At 48.9% G+C, this 18,564-nt stretch overlaps 7 protein-coding genes across 7 annotated transcripts; 4 read left to right on the top strand and 3 right to left on the bottom strand.

Moving 5' to 3' along the window:
• Nucleotides 1–3,210: 3,210 nt before the first annotated feature.
• Nucleotides 3,211–5,414, top strand: F5147DRAFT_659200 (uncharacterized protein; the record flags this gene model as incomplete). Its single annotated transcript, XM_041434559.1, has 10 exons — nucleotides 3,211–3,477; nucleotides 3,526–3,868; nucleotides 3,932–4,014; nucleotides 4,066–4,232; nucleotides 4,282–4,463; nucleotides 4,513–4,532; nucleotides 4,596–4,873; nucleotides 4,921–4,939; nucleotides 4,996–5,268; nucleotides 5,322–5,414. 10 exons carry the CDS (start codon nucleotides 3,211–3,213, stop codon nucleotides 5,412–5,414), a joined length of 1,725 nt encoding a protein of 574 aa, XP_041284940.1.
• Nucleotides 5,415–5,692: 278 nt separating this feature from the next.
• F5147DRAFT_77135 (uncharacterized protein) lies at nucleotides 5,693–8,285 on the top strand. The gene is made up of 10 exons (XM_041441229.1): nucleotides 5,693–6,246; nucleotides 6,302–6,638; nucleotides 6,714–6,796; nucleotides 6,846–7,012; nucleotides 7,068–7,249; nucleotides 7,298–7,317; nucleotides 7,372–7,646; nucleotides 7,709–7,727; nucleotides 7,781–8,053; nucleotides 8,112–8,285. The coding sequence occupies exons 1-10, from the start codon at nucleotides 5,980–5,982 to the stop codon at nucleotides 8,196–8,198; spliced, it is 1,710 nt and encodes a 569-aa protein (XP_041284939.1). The 5' UTR covers nucleotides 5,693–5,979; the 3' UTR covers nucleotides 8,199–8,285.
• A 224-nt stretch (nucleotides 8,286–8,509) lies between these two features.
• On the top strand, nucleotides 8,510–11,013 carry F5147DRAFT_728906 (uncharacterized protein). Its single transcript, XM_041439346.1, has 10 exons — nucleotides 8,510–8,910; nucleotides 8,960–9,296; nucleotides 9,374–9,456; nucleotides 9,505–9,671; nucleotides 9,738–9,919; nucleotides 9,976–9,995; nucleotides 10,052–10,329; nucleotides 10,393–10,411; nucleotides 10,471–10,743; nucleotides 10,799–11,013. Exons 1-10 carry the CDS (start codon nucleotides 8,644–8,646, stop codon nucleotides 10,883–10,885), a joined length of 1,713 nt encoding a protein of 570 aa, XP_041284938.1. The 5' UTR covers nucleotides 8,510–8,643; the 3' UTR covers nucleotides 10,886–11,013.
• A 501-nt stretch (nucleotides 11,014–11,514) lies between these two features.
• F5147DRAFT_77085 (TPR-like protein) lies at nucleotides 11,515–13,428 on the bottom strand. Its single transcript, XM_041441180.1, has one exon. The coding sequence runs from the start codon at nucleotides 13,174–13,176 to the stop codon at nucleotides 11,626–11,628; it is 1,551 nt and encodes a 516-aa protein (XP_041284937.1). The 5' UTR covers nucleotides 13,177–13,428; the 3' UTR covers nucleotides 11,515–11,625.
• A 772-nt stretch (nucleotides 13,429–14,200) lies between these two features.
• F5147DRAFT_728897 (uncharacterized protein) lies at nucleotides 14,201–14,733 on the top strand (the record flags this gene model as incomplete). The annotated part of the gene is made up of 1 exon (XM_041439345.1): nucleotides 14,201–14,733. A coding segment is annotated over one exon (230 nt), but the record flags the coding sequence as incomplete, so codon positions are not given.
• Nucleotides 14,734–15,496: 763 nt separating this feature from the next.
• F5147DRAFT_841565 (uncharacterized protein) lies at nucleotides 15,497–16,570 on the bottom strand. Its single transcript, XM_041444390.1, has 7 exons — nucleotides 16,247–16,570; nucleotides 16,144–16,194; nucleotides 16,070–16,093; nucleotides 15,967–16,017; nucleotides 15,858–15,908; nucleotides 15,751–15,801; nucleotides 15,497–15,692 (listed from the first exon to the last, which is right to left on the bottom strand). The coding sequence occupies exons 1-7, from the start codon at nucleotides 16,316–16,318 to the stop codon at nucleotides 15,684–15,686; spliced, it is 309 nt and encodes a 102-aa protein (XP_041284935.1). The 5' UTR covers nucleotides 16,319–16,570; the 3' UTR covers nucleotides 15,497–15,683.
• A 641-nt stretch (nucleotides 16,571–17,211) lies between these two features.
• Nucleotides 17,212–17,717, bottom strand: F5147DRAFT_841564 (uncharacterized protein; the record flags this gene model as incomplete). The annotated part of the gene is made up of 3 exons (XM_041444389.1): nucleotides 17,212–17,359; nucleotides 17,415–17,466; nucleotides 17,524–17,717. The coding sequence occupies 3 exons, from the start codon at nucleotides 17,715–17,717 to the stop codon at nucleotides 17,219–17,221; spliced, it is 387 nt and encodes a 128-aa protein (XP_041284934.1). The 3' UTR covers nucleotides 17,212–17,218.
• Between the last annotated feature and the right edge of the window lie 847 nt (nucleotides 17,718–18,564).

Below are 18,564 nucleotides of genomic sequence, written 5' to 3'. Positions count from 1 at the left end.
CCTCAGTGCTAGTTTCATGGGCGCGTTGTATTCACCCAGTGACAAGGCAACGTCCAGCCAAAATGATTAAATACTCAGACTAAGGATCGTTGAGCTTGACGTGTTGCTGTCGGGCGAGGATTCGGGCTGCGGTGCTAGTCCCCGAGGCTGGCAGTGCTGCACCCTCACGTATGGTAATTTGGATTGGGCAATGCGGACCCAAGACGGAGCATGACATGGTCCTATTCATGAGTCGATAATTGTGTTCCCTATCGTCACGGACACTAGACCTCTTCGTGGATCATGAATCGAGGCGAAGCTTGAAATGGGCTAACACTGGTCGAGACTCTGAATCTAGAATTCAATTTATACGACATCGGCACAACAGTCAGCCCATCAACTCCGGCACGAGTCCTTCCCGCAAGGAAGTATCTACCGACTTTGAGTCGTTGGCCATGAATATTGTCTGGAACCGAGGAGGTTGGCGAACGAATGGCAAAGCCATTACATATAGATCGAAGAGTGAGTGGCCCGTCTCTGATTCGAATTTTTGGCAGGAATGACTCCGTGTTCGGTTACGTAATGCCGTCGGATAGTTGGAAGCTCACCGGCACCGCCAAAACGAGATATATTTACTTGATGCGCAGGCCTGATAATCCGGCTATTACATGTCATAGGACACTCGTCAAGTGGTGCACCCAACTTGCAGGTACTCCGTGAACCTTCTTCTGACCTGTCCGACTCCCAACTCCAATGCACGCCCCTCTCAAACCCCTGCGGCCTCAGTGTTGATTAACGCCGATTAATCATTTACGTAACAGGACCTCCTTACATTACCAGCAAAAACGTGCAGATATAGTATCCCTGTATCGTCACTGCTCATTTGTTATCATTCGTGAATGCAGTAATTCCGGGTACAACTGATAATGACTCGGGTGGCACCAGTCGACTCGGAACCTTCCACTGCACTCGCGTGTTCCAAGACATTCGAGCAACTCATTACCACCTCAATAGCAATCCATTCGCGCAGTCACGATAACTCTGCAGTTATTTCACCCTGACTGTTGGAACAAGTGCTCGCTGGGCAACACTCCCGACTGTCTCTCAAATGTGTTGTTTTAAAAACTGCTGCTTACCAGCAAGATTCCAGCGAGGGGCCACAAGAGACGAAGAAATGATAGTGGCTGATCTATTCCAGTAAACTTGTTACATTTAATCGAGATGCCATATATGACATTGCCTCCGTCGCCGTCGTCAGCGTCAACACTGAGCACTTACTGAGGGCTGAGCATCACACGTCATATTGGTTGGAAGTCCGAGTCATAGTAGGTCACACCATGTGATTTTTGACATCATGACGGAATTGCATTTCTGGGGCCGTTTTCAGGTTGGACGGATGGAACTTGGTAGGAGCTTCCGGGAGCCTTATATCGATAGTGCATTCATATAAGAGGAAATGGAAAGCCACCCTTCCAGAAAACCATGGTGCCTTGTCGTTTGTCGATTCCTTATACGACATAGTACGAGCCTTTCCGGTATCACGTCCCGGACAAGTAGCAGTCTGTAGTAATCTGATTGTAGGATGAGTTAATGGCAGGTCTTTTGGTCGTTGACCTCGAAAGATGTCCGTGTAGACGGAGCAGATTTCGTACAAATATCAATGACTGGCGTGTCCGTGAGCAACTCGTTACATCCATGAATTGATTCGAATACCTAAACAGCGTTCGACCAAGTTTTGGCATCGTTTGATCCGCAGAAAGAACCGAGATATCTCGGGATCCCCTATACCTCTCGAATAGTAGCAAGGGGGGATATATTGTCGTAAACATTATCGGGCGTGGGTCCAACTTGGTAGTCTTGGGGCCGTAATATGTATGACAAGAACCGGTTCATCCTATAACCGACTAAAAGCCAGTTCCAGCGTGGACTAGCAGCTTCTCCTGAATGGTGCAACCGGATCCAGATGGACATCGAGATTGGAACGTCCTAATGTTCCGAAAGTTTTTATGCTCCTTGCTCAGGTGTTATCTTCGGCGTCCGGGTCCGGCGGCGTTCAGTCGCAGACATGTGTATAGGTCTATTCACGACATGAGCATCGATAAGCGGACACATTCTATCGGAAGTGAAGAACACAGTGATTGACCAACCTGAGGATGAGGACGGGTCCGGATGAGGCACGGGCGGCATCAAAACGGCTAAGCAGGCAGTGCCAGCAGTCAAACTTTTCTCCCTTCGTAATGATATCAAGCATCAATCACGACATTTAAGAAGACAGCCTAACCGGGACACATCGAAAAGATTTGAATTTGATGATCACAGCCAATCGATATGCAGAGAAAAGTGACACACCGATAGAACCTCGAGTTCTGATGATGATTTCTGATGCCATGCACCGCTCACACAACTGACGTAGCACTGGGATGCCATCACGCCAAACGGTTGGTATCAGGCACTCTCTTCAACCGTGAAAGTTCAAACATGGACAGCGCAGGCTCAGCAATCCGTGTCATGGTCGATCTCCAGGAGCTACCGTGGCAGATAAGAGGACCGACAACTCCGTGGAAGATCTACTCTGTAATGCGACCCGGTGGCGCATTGTGACTTCAGTGGCGGAAAAGCTGAGTGAATACCAACTGAATGATTTGCGGGGGCCTTATCAGGGAATAAGAGGGAGTATCAAGATTCAAGGGAGTATTATTGCCATGGAAAGAGACCGGACTTCCCAAGTAACGGGTGCACAAGCGTAAAAGGTGTTTTGAATGACCCCTACAAGGAGTTATGGAAGCTTAAGGACGAGCCTCTGACCGGTTATGATTTCTAAAAAAAATTCTGTACCCGGTTCTTACTCACCAAGTGACCACGGCGTGAACTGACATGTGGATTAATTCGCTGATCGGTACTTCAGGCCACCCGCAAAATTGGGACGTGCTAGTATATATGGATGGATGCTTCTGGATGCCAAAACATCCAAGAAGATGGCATCATGGGCCGCGGAAGATAAGCGCTTCCGTTAGATCCAGACTCTTGCCGAGAGGTAAGTCGACACTTAGCAGTTCGAGCAAATCGTAAAAACTTCCACCCATTTCCCAGGCCCCACGACTCCGGCTATATCAATAGCCATCCCGAATACCTCAAAACTTCAGTTGAGTTGCTTCGGATAAAAAGCAGCAGAAACTTTCATGAGATGCACTAATTATTAACCTCACCCCATCCCCAAAACGACTTGGCAGGATGTACCACAAGTCCATGTTCCCCGACCTCCCTGTTGTGCCAGAGACCAATGTTCATCACTTGCTCTTTAACCGACCAGAGCAGAAATCCTGGCCAGATTACACGTTGTACGTGAATGCAACCACTGGTAAACGGTGGTCTTTCCGTCAATTCGTTGAGCGTGTACGCGATGGGGCTACCGCTCTCGGAGCTGACGTCGACCAAGGTGGCCTTGGTATCTCTCTCGGAAATGGTGAGATCGTCGGGATCTTAAGTGAAAACTGCCTGGTATGCCTCTTTCTCCGTTACCAATGTATTATCAATCTATATGCGCAGACTCAGGACTACATTGCATTATTGCACTCTCTGATGGCAATTACAGTGCCTTTCGCGATGATTTCTGGGTATTCGACTCCTTTCGAATTCAAACATGCTGTGTCACTGTCGCGGGCGACCCGGATCTTCGTCAGCCCCTCGTTACTACCCCTCGCTTTGACCTCGGGTCTGCCAGATGATCGGATTTACGTGCTGGAAGGTGACATTGAAGGTCGCTTGAGCTATGACGACCTTGTCAACCGCACTCGACGCAATCGGATACCCCGCGTGCCTGTCAAGCATGCCGCGCGAGACACTTTGGCATACCTGGTTTTCTCAAGCGGAACAAGTGGCCTTCCCAAAGGTATGCGTGCTGCATTGGTTTTTATATTTGAAAATCGACCCTGATCACTTCTCCGTTCAACAGCGGTCATGATATCTCATGGGAACCTAACGAATTCATTGCTTCAGGTCAAGGTTGTAACAGAAGAAGTGAACAAATTCCAGAAAGTAATTTCTCCATTTCCTCTTATTGGGAAATATGCTTATTGGGCGAGCTAGCCACCTGTATGGAATGGCCCCAATGGCATGCAGGTTCTATTTAACGTTCTCCCGATACATCATACGTATGGCTTGCACATATCGTGTTTTCGGGTGTTCTTTTCGCCACTCACCGTCGTCTTGCTCCCGAAATGGGATGCCAAAGCCTTCCTCAATGCCATTCCGAAGTGAGTAAATTCCTCAACGCACATCTACATGATAGCTCATTCGTTTCAGGTATCGCGCTACCACCTTATACCTTGTTCCTTCCTTGGTCCATCAACTCGTACATCGCCCTGAGTTCAAGGCCGCTGACTTGAGCACCGTCCAAGTTGTGAATTGCGGAGCTGCCTATTTGCCTACGTCGCTTTCAGAAGCACTGCTTTCTCGTTTTCCGAACCTCGAGCGGATAGGTGAAGGTGGGCTGCAAATTTTATTTTGGCTTTACACTTTGCTAATCTCTGATAGGGTATGGGATGTCTGAAAGCGTGAGTTCTGTTGCCTAATTAATCACTTTCTGTGGTAATGACATTTGGCTCCTGACTTTTCAGACAATATCTATTGCTAACAAACCCGTTCCCGGCCTGCTTGACGGGCGGGCGAAAAACAAGCCAGGCTCCACGGGCGTCTTGCTTCCTGGGATTGAGGTTAAAGTCATGCGTGAGGACGGAACCCTCGCCGGAGTGAACGAACCGGGAGAGCTACACGTTCGATCGGGATGTGTTGCGCTTGGATACAGTAATAATCCAAAAGCAACGAAGGAAACATTCGTCGATGGATGGCTTCGCACTGGTGATAGGATACGAATTGATGAAGACGGCGTTTTATTGTGAGTGTCTTGAAACACTGATGAAAACCCTTCTGATTGCGGCGCAGCTTCGAGGATAGAGCAAAGGTACGAGCTACTGAGGAAATCAACCGCTCTCATTTACCCACCCGAAATGGTCATAGGATACACTCAAGGTCTCAGGATTTCAGGTCTCTCCTGTGGAGATCGAAAACACGCTGCTGGTGCACCCAGATAAACTTATTATTGACGCATCAGTCGCGGGTGTGAGCGGTGGACGCACTATTGACGAACGGATACCCCGGGCGTGGGTCGTGTTGTCTGCTGAGGGTCGCAGATTGGGAGCTGCTGCAACAATAGCAAAGCTCGACGCGTGGGTGCGCGAATCGTTGAGTAAATATAAATGGCTCCGCGGAGGCATCGAAGTGGTCGATATGGTACGTTGCCGTTTTTATTTCAAAAGCGTTCATGTGTTCATGCAGACCATCAGATTCCAAAATCGCCCACGGGGAAGGTATTAAGGAGACAACTGGTAGACAAATATGAACGCGGGCAGAAGGCACAAGTCATGGCCAAACTATAGGCAGACAACATTTATTCCTTCACTATATCTAACGGGACTTGGGCTGCATGCCCCTATAACTCGCCTTCAAGTTGTTTTATCACATAGATCGCATCATTGGACGATATGGGCATGGCAGCGTGATGCAGGGTACACACGTGAATCTGATTGTTCACTAGTTACCGCGTAACTCCACTGCAATATTATTACCAAACTCAAACAGGCCTGCACGACGGTGGGGTAGAGAAATAAATAAATGACGAAATAAAATCGTAATTAAGTAAGGCCGGTAACTATCTCCCGGGCCGAGTCAGGAATCACCTGCTGATGCAGCGGAGTACTTGTTTGGTGGTGAGCGCATCAATATTACAACTCCGCTCGGATGCAACCCTCCAGCCCCAGAGTCTACGTGGAATAGCCCCGGAGGTGGCTTTGAGGTGGCTAGATCCCTGACTTTCGTGATGCGGCTACCATACACAGTTCCGAACATCTACCGTACAAATAAATGGCTAGGCCAATCATAGGTCTTTTTCTTATCCTCAAGAGGGAGTCGTGGCGTTGCTGAAGCTTCGATCAGTGGTCAAGTATGTACTACAAGTCACTCTTCCCTGACCCGCCAAAGGTCCCAGAATCAAACCTTCACCACTTTTGCTTCGACCGGCCTGAGCAGCAGGATTGGCCAGATTATACATTGTTCGTGAATGTGGCTACTGGCCAGCGGCGTTCATTTAGGGAGTTTGTCGAGCGTGTCCGTGATGGTGCTACTGCACTGGGTACTGATGTGATGCAAGGTGGCCTAGGTCTTCGTCCAGAGAATGAAGAGCTTGTAGGCATTCTGAGCGAGAACTGCCTAGTGTGTTACATTTTCCTGCACTGAGCTTATAAACCAAATAAGCTCGTTTTGTCAGAATTATATTGCGTTGGTGCATTCGCTGCTAGTTATCACAGTTCCATTTGCACTGTTCTCATCGTACTCTACGCCTTACGAGTTTGAACGAGTCAATTCGCTCGCACAGGCAACTAGGATTTTTACCAGTCCCTCATTGCTGCCACTCGCCTTAACCTCGGGTCTCCCTGAAGATAGGATCTACATCCTAGAAGGGGAATATAAAGGTTACACAAGTTATGACCAGCTCGTCTCCTCTGCTCGCAAGAATAACATTCCACGGCTGCCGGTCCGTTATGCTAGCAAGGATACTCTGGCCTGCCTGATCTTTTCCAGCGGGACGAGTGGTCCGCCCAAAGGCATGTATCTTTCTGTGGTTTTTATCGCAGAAGCATGGGTACATCATACGTAGCATTTCTGACTTCGTCATACAGCCCTGATGGTATCGCATGGGAATATCATCCATGCCGCCCTAGGAATAATGGTATACGGTATGGAATCGGTTAAAATAGAAGAGGTATGTATTTATCCGACGTTACTTTCTTGTTATCTCAACCCTTCACTAGCCAACGATATGGGACTCCCCTGATGGGCTTGAAGTTCGCCTCTGTGTCCTTCCTGTCTACCACTCGTACGGCCTCTACACGACCAGTTTTGTCAACTTCCTCAAACGCTATACGACAGTCATGTTACCGAAGTGGGACGTCAATTTATTTTTCGACAGTATTCCAAAGTAAGTGCAGTTCATAGCGGCTGTGCTACTAATATTTATGCTTGGGTCGTGACAGATACCGTATCACGACCATGAGCCTCGTCCCGTCACTTGTACACCAGGTCGTTCACCATCCTCGCTTCGAAACTGCCGATTTGAGCTCGATTAAAGGCATAGGCAGTGGCGCTGCATATCTCCCACCTCAGCTCGCCGCCCAGCTTTGCGCCCGCTTGCCAGGTGTGAAAAGAGTTTTCGAAGGTGCGTTCCCCACTTCCTTGTGGATCATTTTACTACCCACTTACACAGGTTATAGTTTGTCCGAATTCGTAAGTGATCATCCATTACTCATTACAAGCTTCAATTCCACTGTCTGGGGATAGATATCAGTGGCTATGAAACCCCTTCCCGGCATGCTCGATGGACGGGCAAAGAACAAACCTGGCTCCGCCGGAATTCTACTCTCTGGTGTCCAAGCTCGCATTCTCCGTCCTGATGGGTCTCTCGCAGGCCCAAACGAGGCAGGTGAACTCTATGTACGTGGGGCTGCCATGGTACTTGGATACAAGGGAAATATCAAGGCCACACGGGAGACATTTGTCGATGGGTGGCTGCGTACAGGCGACCAGATGCGGATTGATGAGGACGGAGTGCTTTTGTGAGTCAATTTGACAACGACCGGCACGCTCATTCCATATGACGCTAATATACCCTTTTTAGCTTTGAGGACCGCATCAAGGCAAGCTTGCACCCACTGCATGTCACTATCGGCGCTGTACTGAGCTGTCACAGGACACACTCAAAATTTCGGGGGTGCAAGTTTCCCCTGTTGAAATCGAGGACACGCTTCTGGCGCAGCCAGACAAGCTGATCGTCGATGTAACTGTCGCAGGCGTTTCAGGCGGGCGTACCTCAGACGAACACATTCCGCGAGCATGGATCGTGCTTTCCCCGGCAGGCGCGGCGCTTGGTGAGAAAGAGGTTATGGTACGGCTTGATGCATGGGTGCAGGGGCGGCTAAGTCGGTATAAGTGGTTGAGGGGGGGGATCGCGTGTGTGAAGACGGTGAGCGTTGTTTGCCTTTCTTTTCTTCTTCTTTTGGGTTGATTGAATGCTTTGGTAGATTCCAAAGTCGCCAACTGGAAAAGTGTTGAGGCGGTTGCTGGTGGATGAGTACGTAAAGGAAGGGAAGGCGAAGGCGAAACTGTGAAGGTACTTTTGTAGGATGACAAATTTCAAATAAAAGGACTAGTAGGTACTTTTACATAACTGCGGGCTGCGGCGTCCAACATCCATGTTTTGAATTTTTATATTTGGCCATGTGAAGATGAGTGTAATCATGTGCACTTGCACTTCGGATTGCAATTCATTAGCTTGAACGTGATTGATTTCGTCAAGTCGCCGGGTTGGTCGGCTCAGTTGTAACGCGTATCCGCCTTGCCTCACAATGTTTGGTCCACGCAGGACCAAGCTGAGTAAATCTGTTGACATCTTTGATGGCGGCGCTTGTAACCCGGACAACTTCTAACCACAAACGTACAAGTTCGGCTTCATCATGCCATCGTATAAAAAGCCAAAGCCAATTATGGGACCTTTAATATTCCCCGCCGCAGTACACCGCTGAAGGCTCGAGTATCCACATCAGCTGTCGAAAGATGTACCACAAGTCGCTTTTCCCTGACCTGCCAAAGGTCCCAGAATCTAATGTTCACCACTTGCTCCTGAACCGGCCTGACCAGCAGGAGTGGCCAGATTACACATTATTCGTGAATGCAGCTACTGGCCAGCGGCGTTCATTTAGGGAGTTTGTCGAGCGTGTCCGCGATGGCGCTACTGCACTGGGCACTGATGTGACGCAAGGTGGTTTGGGTCTTCGTCCAGAGAATGGAGATCTTGTAGGCGTTCTGATCGAGAACTGCCTAGTGCGTTGCGTCCTATTGTTCAGTCGAGACTGAATTGTAATATTTTCAGGACTATGCAACCTTGCTACATTCCCTACTGGCTATCACTGTCCCCTTTGCGTTGTTCTCATCCTCTTCAACGCCGCACGAGTTCAAACACGCCAATTCGCTCGCGCAGGCGACTAGGATCTTTACCAGTTCCTCGTTATTGCAACTCGCATTGACTTCGGGTCTCCCAGCAGATCGGATTCACCTCCTAGAAGGAGAAAACGTAGGCCACACAAGCTATGATCAGCTCATCTCTTCTGTTCGAAAGAATGGTATTCCACGTCTGCCAGTCCGTCATGCTACCAAGGACACTCTGGCCTACCTTATCTATTCCAGTGGAACAAGCGGTCCTCCTAAGGGTATGTGTCTCCTTTTGCCACTGGTCTCGTTTTCGAATCGCAGAAACATGAACACACCATCTGACTATATTGTACAGCTGTCATGGTATCCCATGGAAATATCACCGCTGTCACCCTCTCAACAATGGTAAACGGTATGGAAATGGCTAAAATCCAGGCTGTATGTCTTTCAGCGCTACTTTTGTGGTCTCCCTGACACCCCTACTAGCCATCAATATGGAACACCCCTGAAGGGGTACAAGTAACCTTCGCTGTCCTTCCGCTCTATCACTCTATCGGCCTTTACATGACCACTTTCTTCAACTTCTTCAATCCCGGCACGACTGTCATACTCCCGAAATGGGACATCAATGTATTCTTTGACATCATCCCTAAGTAAGTGAATAGTAAGAGCATTTAGCATGTCCTGTAGTACTTCTGGTACTCATTTTGAGCATGTAGATACCATATCACGACCCTAGTCCTCGTTCCTTCCCTTGTACACCAGCTCGTCCACCATCCACGCTTTAAAACTACTGATATGACCTCGGTTAAATCAATCGGAAGTGGCGGCGCATACCTCCCGCCCCAGCTCGCCGAGCAGGCTCGCTCCCGTTTCACAGACATACCAAGAGTTACTGAAGGTGCGTCCTCCACGTATCGTGTGCAAACCCCTGGTGCTACTGTCAACCTTCAAAAGGTTATGGTATGTCCGAATTCGTAAGTGGACTCTCTATCTACTCCTTCCAGCTCGCTGACGTCATTGTCTGAGATAGACAATGGCCATCGCCATGAAGCCCATCCCCGGCATGCTCGATGGACGCGCCAGAAACAAGCCTGGTTCTGCCGGAATGCTCGTCCCCGGTGTCGAAGCCCGCGTTGTCCGTCCCGACGGGTCCTTAGTGGGCCCGAACGAGGCGGGCGAACTTTTCGTTCGCGGAGGTGCTGTGACGCTGGGATACAAAGGAAACGACAAGGCCACTCGGGAAACGTTTGTCGATGGATGGTTGCGCACGGGCGACCGGATACGGATAGATGAGGACGAGGTGCTTTTGTAAGTTAATTCAACGAGTACGATAAACCCACTTATACTGAAGTCGACCCGTCCTGTTTGCAGTTTCGAAGACCGCACCAAGGTAAGATGCACTCCATAAACATAGCTCGTTTCGTATTGTACTGACCCCGGTCCTTACAGGACACGCTCAAGATCTCAGGGGTGCAAGTCTCTCCCGTCGAAATCGAGGACACGATTCTGGCGCAGCCCGACAAGCTCGTCACTGACGTGAGCGTCGCGGGTGTTTCGGGTGGGCGTACCTCGGACGAACGCATACCGCGTGCATGGATCGTGTTATCCCCCGCGGGCGTAGCGTTGGGTGAGAAAGAAGTCGTGAGACGACTCAATGCGTGGGTACAGGAGCGCCTGAGTCGGTTCAAGTGGTTGAGAGGGGGCATTCAGATTGTGGAGACGGTAGGTTTTTTCTTCATTTTGTTTTTTGGGGTGAGTTAATTGAGTCCTTGGATAGATTCCGAAGTTGCCAACTGGGAAGGTGTTGAGACGGGTGTTGGTTGAGGGCTATGAAAAACAGGTGAAAGCGAATGCAAAATTGTGAAACGTCATGCATGCATGTTTCTCATTACCCTTGACCGATGGGTGCTCATCGACATCCTGCAACTTGCTATCATGTTATGTACTTGCTGTTTATACTTGGAAAATGAATTAACGTCGATTAACCTTGACTTGGGGATAGTGTGAAATAGAAGACGCTAGGTCATGACTCGAGGGATAAGATAGACATATTGGAGTAAGAGGATACAAGACGCGAAGTATGATTAATAAGTGGTATCCCTTCTGCCAAGGTTGCGCCGGTGTTTTGAGCCATGGAAAGTTCACCGAGTATTGTGCGAAAGCGGGCCAACCGGGTCCAGAATACTGCACGGCCTTGCTCCACCAGTTCTATAACAGTTTTTTTTGTCAGTGCGCATCACGAATGCTGTACGATAAAGCATCCACAGCAAACAAAGCCGTGGTCATCCTCATCACATCAAGATAACGTGACGCAGGCGAGCCAATCTAGGAATTTAATGCACTTTCCAATACAGAGCCATGGTTCGTCTCCTTCAAGTTAGCAGAGGTGGCCCACAACTTTGATCCGTACAAGAGACTACGTGAGATATGTGGGAGAGTTGTGAGAATAGGCTAAATGTTTTATCAAAGTCAGACAGTACGCCCCGCTGCTGAAATCTGCAAAGGCTGTTGGCAAGGATGAGGACTGAAGAGAATGGCCGGGAGGAAGAAGGTGTACACGCAAATCCCTTAAAGGCTTTCGGCGAGATGGTGGAGAGACCATGATCAATTAGAATGATCTGGGCTACAAAGGAGTAGTGCAGCCTGATCTAGCTCGATTGACTCATCAAGGTCAGATGAGACGCCCCGCTGCGTGAATCTGTCTCGAAGGCTGCTGGCGAGATTGTTGAGAGACTTTGGTCGATCAGAATGACCGGAGGGACGAAGGAGTAGTGCAGCCCGGTGGAGCTCAATGGACTCATCAATGTCAGACGGGATGCCCTGCAGTGTGAATCTGTCTCGAAGGCTGACAGCGAGATTGTGGAGAGAGTGTGATTGATTAGGGTGACCGGGTGGACGAAGGAGTAGTGCGGCTCGATGGAGCTCAATGCAATCATCGAGGTCGGACGGGACGCCCTGATGACTGAATCTGTTCCCAAGACTGTTGGCAAGATTGTTGAGAGTGTGCGATCGATCGGGATGGCCAAGGGGGCGAAGGAGTAGTGCAGCTCGATTTAGCTCGATGCACTCATCAAGGTCGGACGAGATGCCTCGCTGATTGAATCTATTCCCAAGGCTATTGGCAAGATTGTGGAGAGAGTGTGATTGATTAGGGTGACCGGGCGGACGAAGGAGTAGTGCGGCCCGATGCAGCTCGATGCACTCATCAAGGTCAGATGGGATGCCTCGCTGACTGGATCTGTTCCCAAGGCTGTTGGCAAGATTGTTGAGAGTGTGTGATCGACCAGAATGGCCGGGGGGACGAAGGAGTAGTGCAGCCCGATTTAGCTCGATACACTCATCAAGGTCGGACGGGACGCCCTGCTGAGTGAATCTATCTTGAAGGCTGACGGCGAGATTGTGGAGAGAGTGTGATCGATCAGGATGACCAACGGGACGGAGGAGTAGTGCAGCTCGATGGAGCTCGATGCATTCATCAAGGTCAGACGGGACGCCCCGCTGATTGAATCTATTCCCGAGGCTATTGGCAAGGTTGTTGAGGCTGTGCGAACGACTAGAATGACCGGGAGGACGAAGGAGTAGTGCAGCCCGATTTAGCTCGATGCACTCATCAAGATCGGACAGGATACCCCGCTGATTGAATCTATCTTGGAGGCTGGCGGCAAGATTGTTAAGAGTGTGTGATCGATCAGAATGACCGGGGGGACGAAGGAGTAGTGCAGCCCGATGAAGCTCGATGGACTCGTCAAGGTCACATAGGACGCCCCGATGAGTGAATTTGTCTTGAAGGCTATTAGCAAGATTGTTGAGAGAGTGTGATCGATCAAAATGACCAAGGGGACGAAGGAGTAGTGCGGCCCGATTTAGCTCAATGCACTCATCAAGGTCGGATGGGACGCCCTGCTTAGTGAATCTGTCTTGAAGGCTGACAGCAAGATTGTGGAGAGACTTTGGCCGATCAGAATGGCCGGAGGGATGAAGGAGTAGTGCAGCCCGGTGGAGCTCAATGGACTCGTCAATGTCAGACGGGATGCCCTGCTGCATAAATCTGTCTCGAAGGCAGATGGCAAGATTGCTGAGAGACTGTGGTCGATCAGAATCACCGTGGGGGCATCTCTTCAAAGCTGCTCGACACTGTTCTACATCATCTGCCATGCTATAAAGTAACACAATTAAGCTACACGAGGACTGTCGGATAAATGGACGCAAGTGGTCCAAGACGACAAATACTGTCAAGTTATCCGCCTTTCATCAGCACAAAGACCAGTTAATAAGTTTGAATCGCAATGCACACGCACATAGAAATCCGAGCAAGGAAGCCGCAGTAGAAACCTGCGAGAGAGACTCCTTGAACCTCTACTATGTGTTGAACTTCCCACGTGTACTTCGGGTGGTACCAAATTGCCAATACCTGGTCTCGTGGCACGTCCCCTTAGACGTCGTGCCAATTTACTGACTCTACAGATGTGAATTCCAAGCAATGTCGATCTCGAAAGCTCCCAAATTCGAAGAAATACACTTGTAACCCCAAGTCATAGATTATCGAGTCGTATCTCAGGTAGATGACGCTGCAAGTTCTGTGCAGACGCCACCTAATTGGCGTCACAATCATTTAGCCCTACTCAATAACGATTTTATTTGGCCATTTTATTTCATGACAGTTCGTGCAAAAGCTTCCGAAATAAAATGAACGTTCGGCACGCACATGGCGGCGCTTGAAATCAGCTAAGCGAGGCGCAGGGGTTTCGACCGTGCTCATCGGCGTAGGCGTCGTTGAAACATGACGTAACACGTTCACGCTACCATGACAGATCGTTCCCCGCACGGCGCACGCCATAACGTCTCTCGAAGCACTTGCCATCATCTTACTGGCTGATGCAGAGACACCGGATGACCCTGGGGTGTTGTGGTGATCGTGTGCACTTTCTTGCTGGTCCATGTTGGCATCAGTATTTGCGATGTCGAGCACTCAGTACTCAGCGCTCCGTACTCAGCGCTGGGCGCTCAGCGCTGGTGCGTTGATCTCACCCAGTTGGCATTTCGGCAGCTCTCTCTCATATCAAACTCCATACTCGATACAGTATGCCAAGTGCGTTTTTGCAGCTTCCCCATTGGTGCAGCGCGGTTGATGGAACCACACGTAAGTAGTTAATTGCGCTGTGTGAAGTGCTTCGCAAAAAATCTGCTGGCATGGCAAATATTTGCCATCTGTTGTAATCTCTTAGCGGAATAGTATAAAAGCAACCTGTCTTCCTACCAATCTATTTTCATAATCACATATCACAAATAATGCGTCTCTCCTTCCGAGTCGTCCTTGCCGTTGTTGCTGCTTTGACAGCGTCCATAGCTGATAGTGCTGACAGCGAATGCCACACAGCTGACGGCCTTTGCACCACGAACCACGATTGCTGCCGTGGCTATATATGCATGCCAATAGCACTCCCAGAGCGTGACGAGGTGAGCATGAGCAGTTTCATCCAGGATTTGTGGACTCACCGGCTCGGGCGTGATAGATAGGAGAGTACATATATATGTGTGAGGTCGAATGAGCTACAGTGAGTCATGCTTTTGCTTTCTCATTGGTGCAACGTGGTTAATGACACCACACATAGCAAGTAGTTTGTTGCAGAAATGCTTACTTCTGAAAAAATATCACTGCTGCTCGGACAATGAAGATTTTAGGATAGAGAGACATCTTAAAATCTTGGATGTGTTAAGCCTAATGAATCGGTGCGATGAAGCACGGCTTTCTGGAGCGTCGGTCCCTGGCATCAAAATTTGAGGTCTGCTGGCGATCCGCTGGCATTGCAAATGACATCTGTTTGAAGGTGGGTTTCAGGTGGGTAGCGTCTGCACAGAATAGTATTCAGGATATAAGAAGCAAGCCGTCTTCCTACCGTCCCCCTTCGTATTTATCTCTGAGATTCCATCCATATCACATCTCACAAATGATGCGTCCCTCCTTTCAAGTCGTCCTAGCCGTTGTTGCTGGTGACCTCTATATTGTTCTGAATCGTGCCTTTCCTTTCCTTGCCAACCGTTATCACTCTCATTAGTTCTGACCACTACGAGTACCTTCATCGAGGCCTTCGGCCGACCCTCTGACTACCCGTATCTCACCTTTGCCTCAGGTTCTCCATTCATTCCTCGGCAGACCCCATATCCTTGTCATGCTCATTCGCTTCATTCTTTTCATTCTCCATGGCCCATCGCATGGAGGAAATTGCATTCGAGCACCGATGAGTTATCAACTATCTGGCTTCACGATTCGCAGTATCTATATTTCCAGACAGTGGAACACCAACGCGCAGAATCAGCTGTCAAGGGACTTTGACTGATTCTGTTTGTATTTTAATGGGGTACTTCAAGTTGAAGAGTCTCGGGAGTTGTGGTCGAAATGGCAGTATGTTAACTTCAGACTCAGTCAGAAGCTCCTGCAATTTTTGCTCACGAACAAAGCACAATAGTGCTTCCTGCTTTCCATACAGTCATGCAATCGGTAATACACCTCATATCTCAACCTCATCGAGCACTATTCTACTTGACATTCCTTGTAACTTGTTCTGCATAAAGCTCTGATTTTGCATAGTGGTTGCCTTGTGTACAGTGTTCCGTGAGTCAACACGCCAAACAAGTCTTACTACGGCGTAATCATCATAGGTTCAGAGTCCCTGCGTACATCAAATGGTGAGTTTGACACGACTAGATTCGGTGTAAAACGAGGCTCACGCGCCCAGTTAGAACTGGCTTCTTGCCTGGGTCCGGTTCCGGAGACTCTTCCTGCATTCATTGTATGGTGAGTTTGCCATGAAGATTTGGTGTGAAATAAAGCTCACACGCCCAGTTACTACTGGCTTCTTGCCTGGGTCCGGTTCCGGAGACTCCTCCTGCATACATTGTATGGTGAGTTTGACATGATCAGATTTGGTGTGAAATAGAGCTCACACGCCCAGTTACTACTGGCTTCTTGCCTGGGTCCGGTTCTGGAGACTCTTCCTGCATATATGTTATGGTGAGTTTTACACGTTTGGTGCGAAGCAAGGCTTACGCGCGCAAGTACTAAATAATTGGCCTATGCACATTGTAAGCTCAAGGTGAGATCTGACGCGAAGCCAGGCTTACTCGGGTCACAGCAGTGCTACGCTTGTCAATGGGAGCAGCGTGGCGAGCAGCCTGCAGACATTGTATAACAATATGATAGAATTTGACGCGATGCGAGGCTTACTGGCACTCCAGCGTTGACAAGGGCCGTCAGGCCGAGGAGAACAACGAACGCAGTAGAGAGGTGGATAAACATGATGGTGAGTTGATTTCACTTGTAAAGAGGTTGTTGGCAATTGATTGTTGGTGCTGTCTGTTTTATACTCCACAGAAGACGACGTCAAGGACATGTGATAGTACCAGTGATGAAACTGCTCGATGGTATTTGTCCAAAGGAGTCAATTGTCGAAGCATGATGCGTGTTCCGAGTCGATCCGACGATTGAATACTGTTCAAATCGCTGTGGGGATGCAAGATTCGTGATCGAGCCGGACCCTGAACACATTGCGGACTTTGCACTTTGGTTTCGATCAAGAAGCCTCGACTTTCAATTCAAATTTAGTGGGGAGGAGGTTTTGTATTGTTCCTATCTGTCCTACCATGACTCACTGTCCAGCAGACCGAGGTCACGGTAATATAAGTCATTAACAACCGCCGTTCCACCAGTCATAGCAATGTACGACAGACGTTCAATGAGCGGTAGTATTACCTACCATGCCAGCAGGCGTTAGTTACTAACCTTGTGTAATGTATGCAATCTACGTATGCCGGCTCATAATATAGGCGTCGAGCAATGTGCAGCGCTGCGAAGATTGTACGCTGGACAGCAGGCCCTGCAGAATGAAATAAATCATTTGAAATTGGCCTTGAAGGTTGCAAAATGACGTCCCCGAATATCGGTCATCAAGAACCGGGTTACGTTCCATATAATTTCAGCTTACCACTTGGTTCAAGTGCGCGTACCTCATTCCGGTAGTGATACAACAAGAAATAGCTTTGCCTAGACCTTTCAAATATACCTCGAAACACCACATGTTAAATAATACAACGATGGATCCTCCTCCAAATTTCTCCTTCCTGCAGACCACTCGGCAAGCATTTTTCTATACAGTACTGCTAGTCGATACATGTATACGCTCCTGAAAAACAATCGAATTCATGCTGGTTTCTGCGTCACGAGTTTGACGTGGCATTCTCGAATGCTAAGAATGAGGCGTGGTCCCAGCACAAACATCTGCACGACCGATAAAATTTGAAGGACACCTCCGAGCATCTGAGCTTCAGTAGAAATTGAATTCTACAGAAATGATGAGCAACGGTTGCACGCAGATATCAGCAACAGGTCAGCGCACCGAGATTTCTGGAGAGAGAACAGCAAGATGGAGGCAAGAGGCACCAACAAAGCTAACATGTGCGGAACTTGAGCGGAAAAATACTACCCCGTTCACATTACAAGCTCACCTTGCAAGATAAAGAACGTGAGATTGTATCAGCACTCTGAAACAGTCCCCGATGGTCGATCCTGTCGATGGGCCGAGTCGGGTCCCATTCTGTGGTATGGCAAAAGTCAGAGAGGAAACACGACAGCACACTCTATTCGGTGGATCCGATCGTGCACTTGATGCGACGGTGATCCATTGCATTGGCGGATACATCGTGACTCATGCTGTGTGATTGATAATTGTTAAATATGAGATGCCATACATACTAAGTCGAAAGAGAAATCGCACATGGGAGACGGAAAGCCCGTAACAAGCAAAAGGCCCAATTTCTGATTGTGCAGCCTCAGTCAGTGGCCATTATGTTTTGCAGTGCCGACTTGAGCAGGAGTCGGTGAAGGTTGCGAGCTAAAAGCGAGGTCCACCAGATGAGCAAAGAACGCCATTGTCAAACCTTCATCAGGCTCAGCAATTTCATGGGCAGGCTACGAAAGTCGCATGATAGTCTGATGCTTGTACATGCATAGCCATTGTACAATACACCGTTGCTTTAGAATCCTTATTCCACCTTCACGAAGTACCAAGAATACAAATCCGAAGTAGGATCGCATCTTCACGCGATGAGGCGCACGGTAACCATTCCATTCTCCATCTTCGCATGGAAAGCCTCAGCCTGGACGATGCAATCGCCATAACCTAGAAGACTTGCCATAGAAATTTTGCTGCACCGTATATCCGCCCTTTTTGTGGTTCTCCGAGCGCTTCAAATGCACAGATATTGTTAGGTGTTTCCCATGAGTTTTGATGTTGATATTCTTTCATTCGAGAAGCTCAACTGTTGCAGTCCGACCGTAGTCGCTGTCTGGCTGCGTAATTCCAGTGTAGGTCCATCCTGTGTTAGCGCAGATCAGTGACATCGAGTATTGGATACATGGATCTACGATATACTTACCTGTGGCAACACCAAATCACGGCGATGAATCAAGGCTCACAACGAATGAATTGTTGTGACATCAGTATAGACGTTGCAATCAGCCGACATGGCTCGTGCACTGCTTAGCGG

This window comes from Suillus discolor, assembly GCF_016758755.1.
Source record: "Suillus discolor strain FC423 chromosome Unknown F5147scaffold_144, whole genome shotgun sequence".
NCBI lineage: Eukaryota > Fungi > Basidiomycota > Agaricomycetes > Boletales > Suillaceae > Suillus > Suillus discolor.
This window is presented reverse-complemented; position numbering and strand designations above follow the sequence as displayed.

Bases quoted from the DNA above. Each gene is read 5' to 3' on its own strand.
- F5147DRAFT_728906 (XM_041439346.1), top strand. From the start codon at position 8,644: ATGTACCACAAGTCGCTTTTCCCTGACCTGCCAAAGGTCCCAGAATCT. The intron at 8,911-8,959 runs GTGCGTTGCGTC...TAATATTTTCAG, and splicing joins TTCTGATCGAGAACTGCCTA to GACTATGCAACCTTGCTACA. The intron at 9,920-9,975 runs GTGCGTCCTCCA...AACCTTCAAAAG, and splicing joins CATACCAAGAGTTACTGAAG to GTTATGGTATGTCCGAATTC.
- F5147DRAFT_841565 (XM_041444390.1), bottom strand. From the start codon at position 16,318: ATGTTTATCCACCTCTCTACTGCGTTCGTTGTTCTCCTCGGCCTGACG. The intron at 16,094-16,143 runs GTAAGCCTGGCT...CAATGTGCATAG, and splicing joins GTAGCACTGCTGTGACCCGA to GCCAATTATTTAGTACTTGC. The intron at 15,802-15,857 runs GTGAGCTTTATT...CAATGAATGCAG, and splicing joins AGCCAGTAGTAACTGGGCGT to GAAGAGTCTCCGGAACCGGA.
- F5147DRAFT_77135 (XM_041441229.1), top strand. From the start codon at position 5,980: ATGTACTACAAGTCACTCTTCCCTGACCCGCCAAAGGTCCCAGAATCA. The intron at 6,639-6,713 runs GCATGTATCTTT...TTCGTCATACAG, and splicing joins GACGAGTGGTCCGCCCAAAG to CCCTGATGGTATCGCATGGG. The intron at 8,054-8,111 runs GTGAGCGTTGTT...ATGCTTTGGTAG, and splicing joins GGATCGCGTGTGTGAAGACG to ATTCCAAAGTCGCCAACTGG.
- F5147DRAFT_77085 (XM_041441180.1), bottom strand. From the start codon at position 13,176: ATGGCAGATGATGTAGAACAGTGTCGAGCAGCTTTGAAGAGATGCCCC.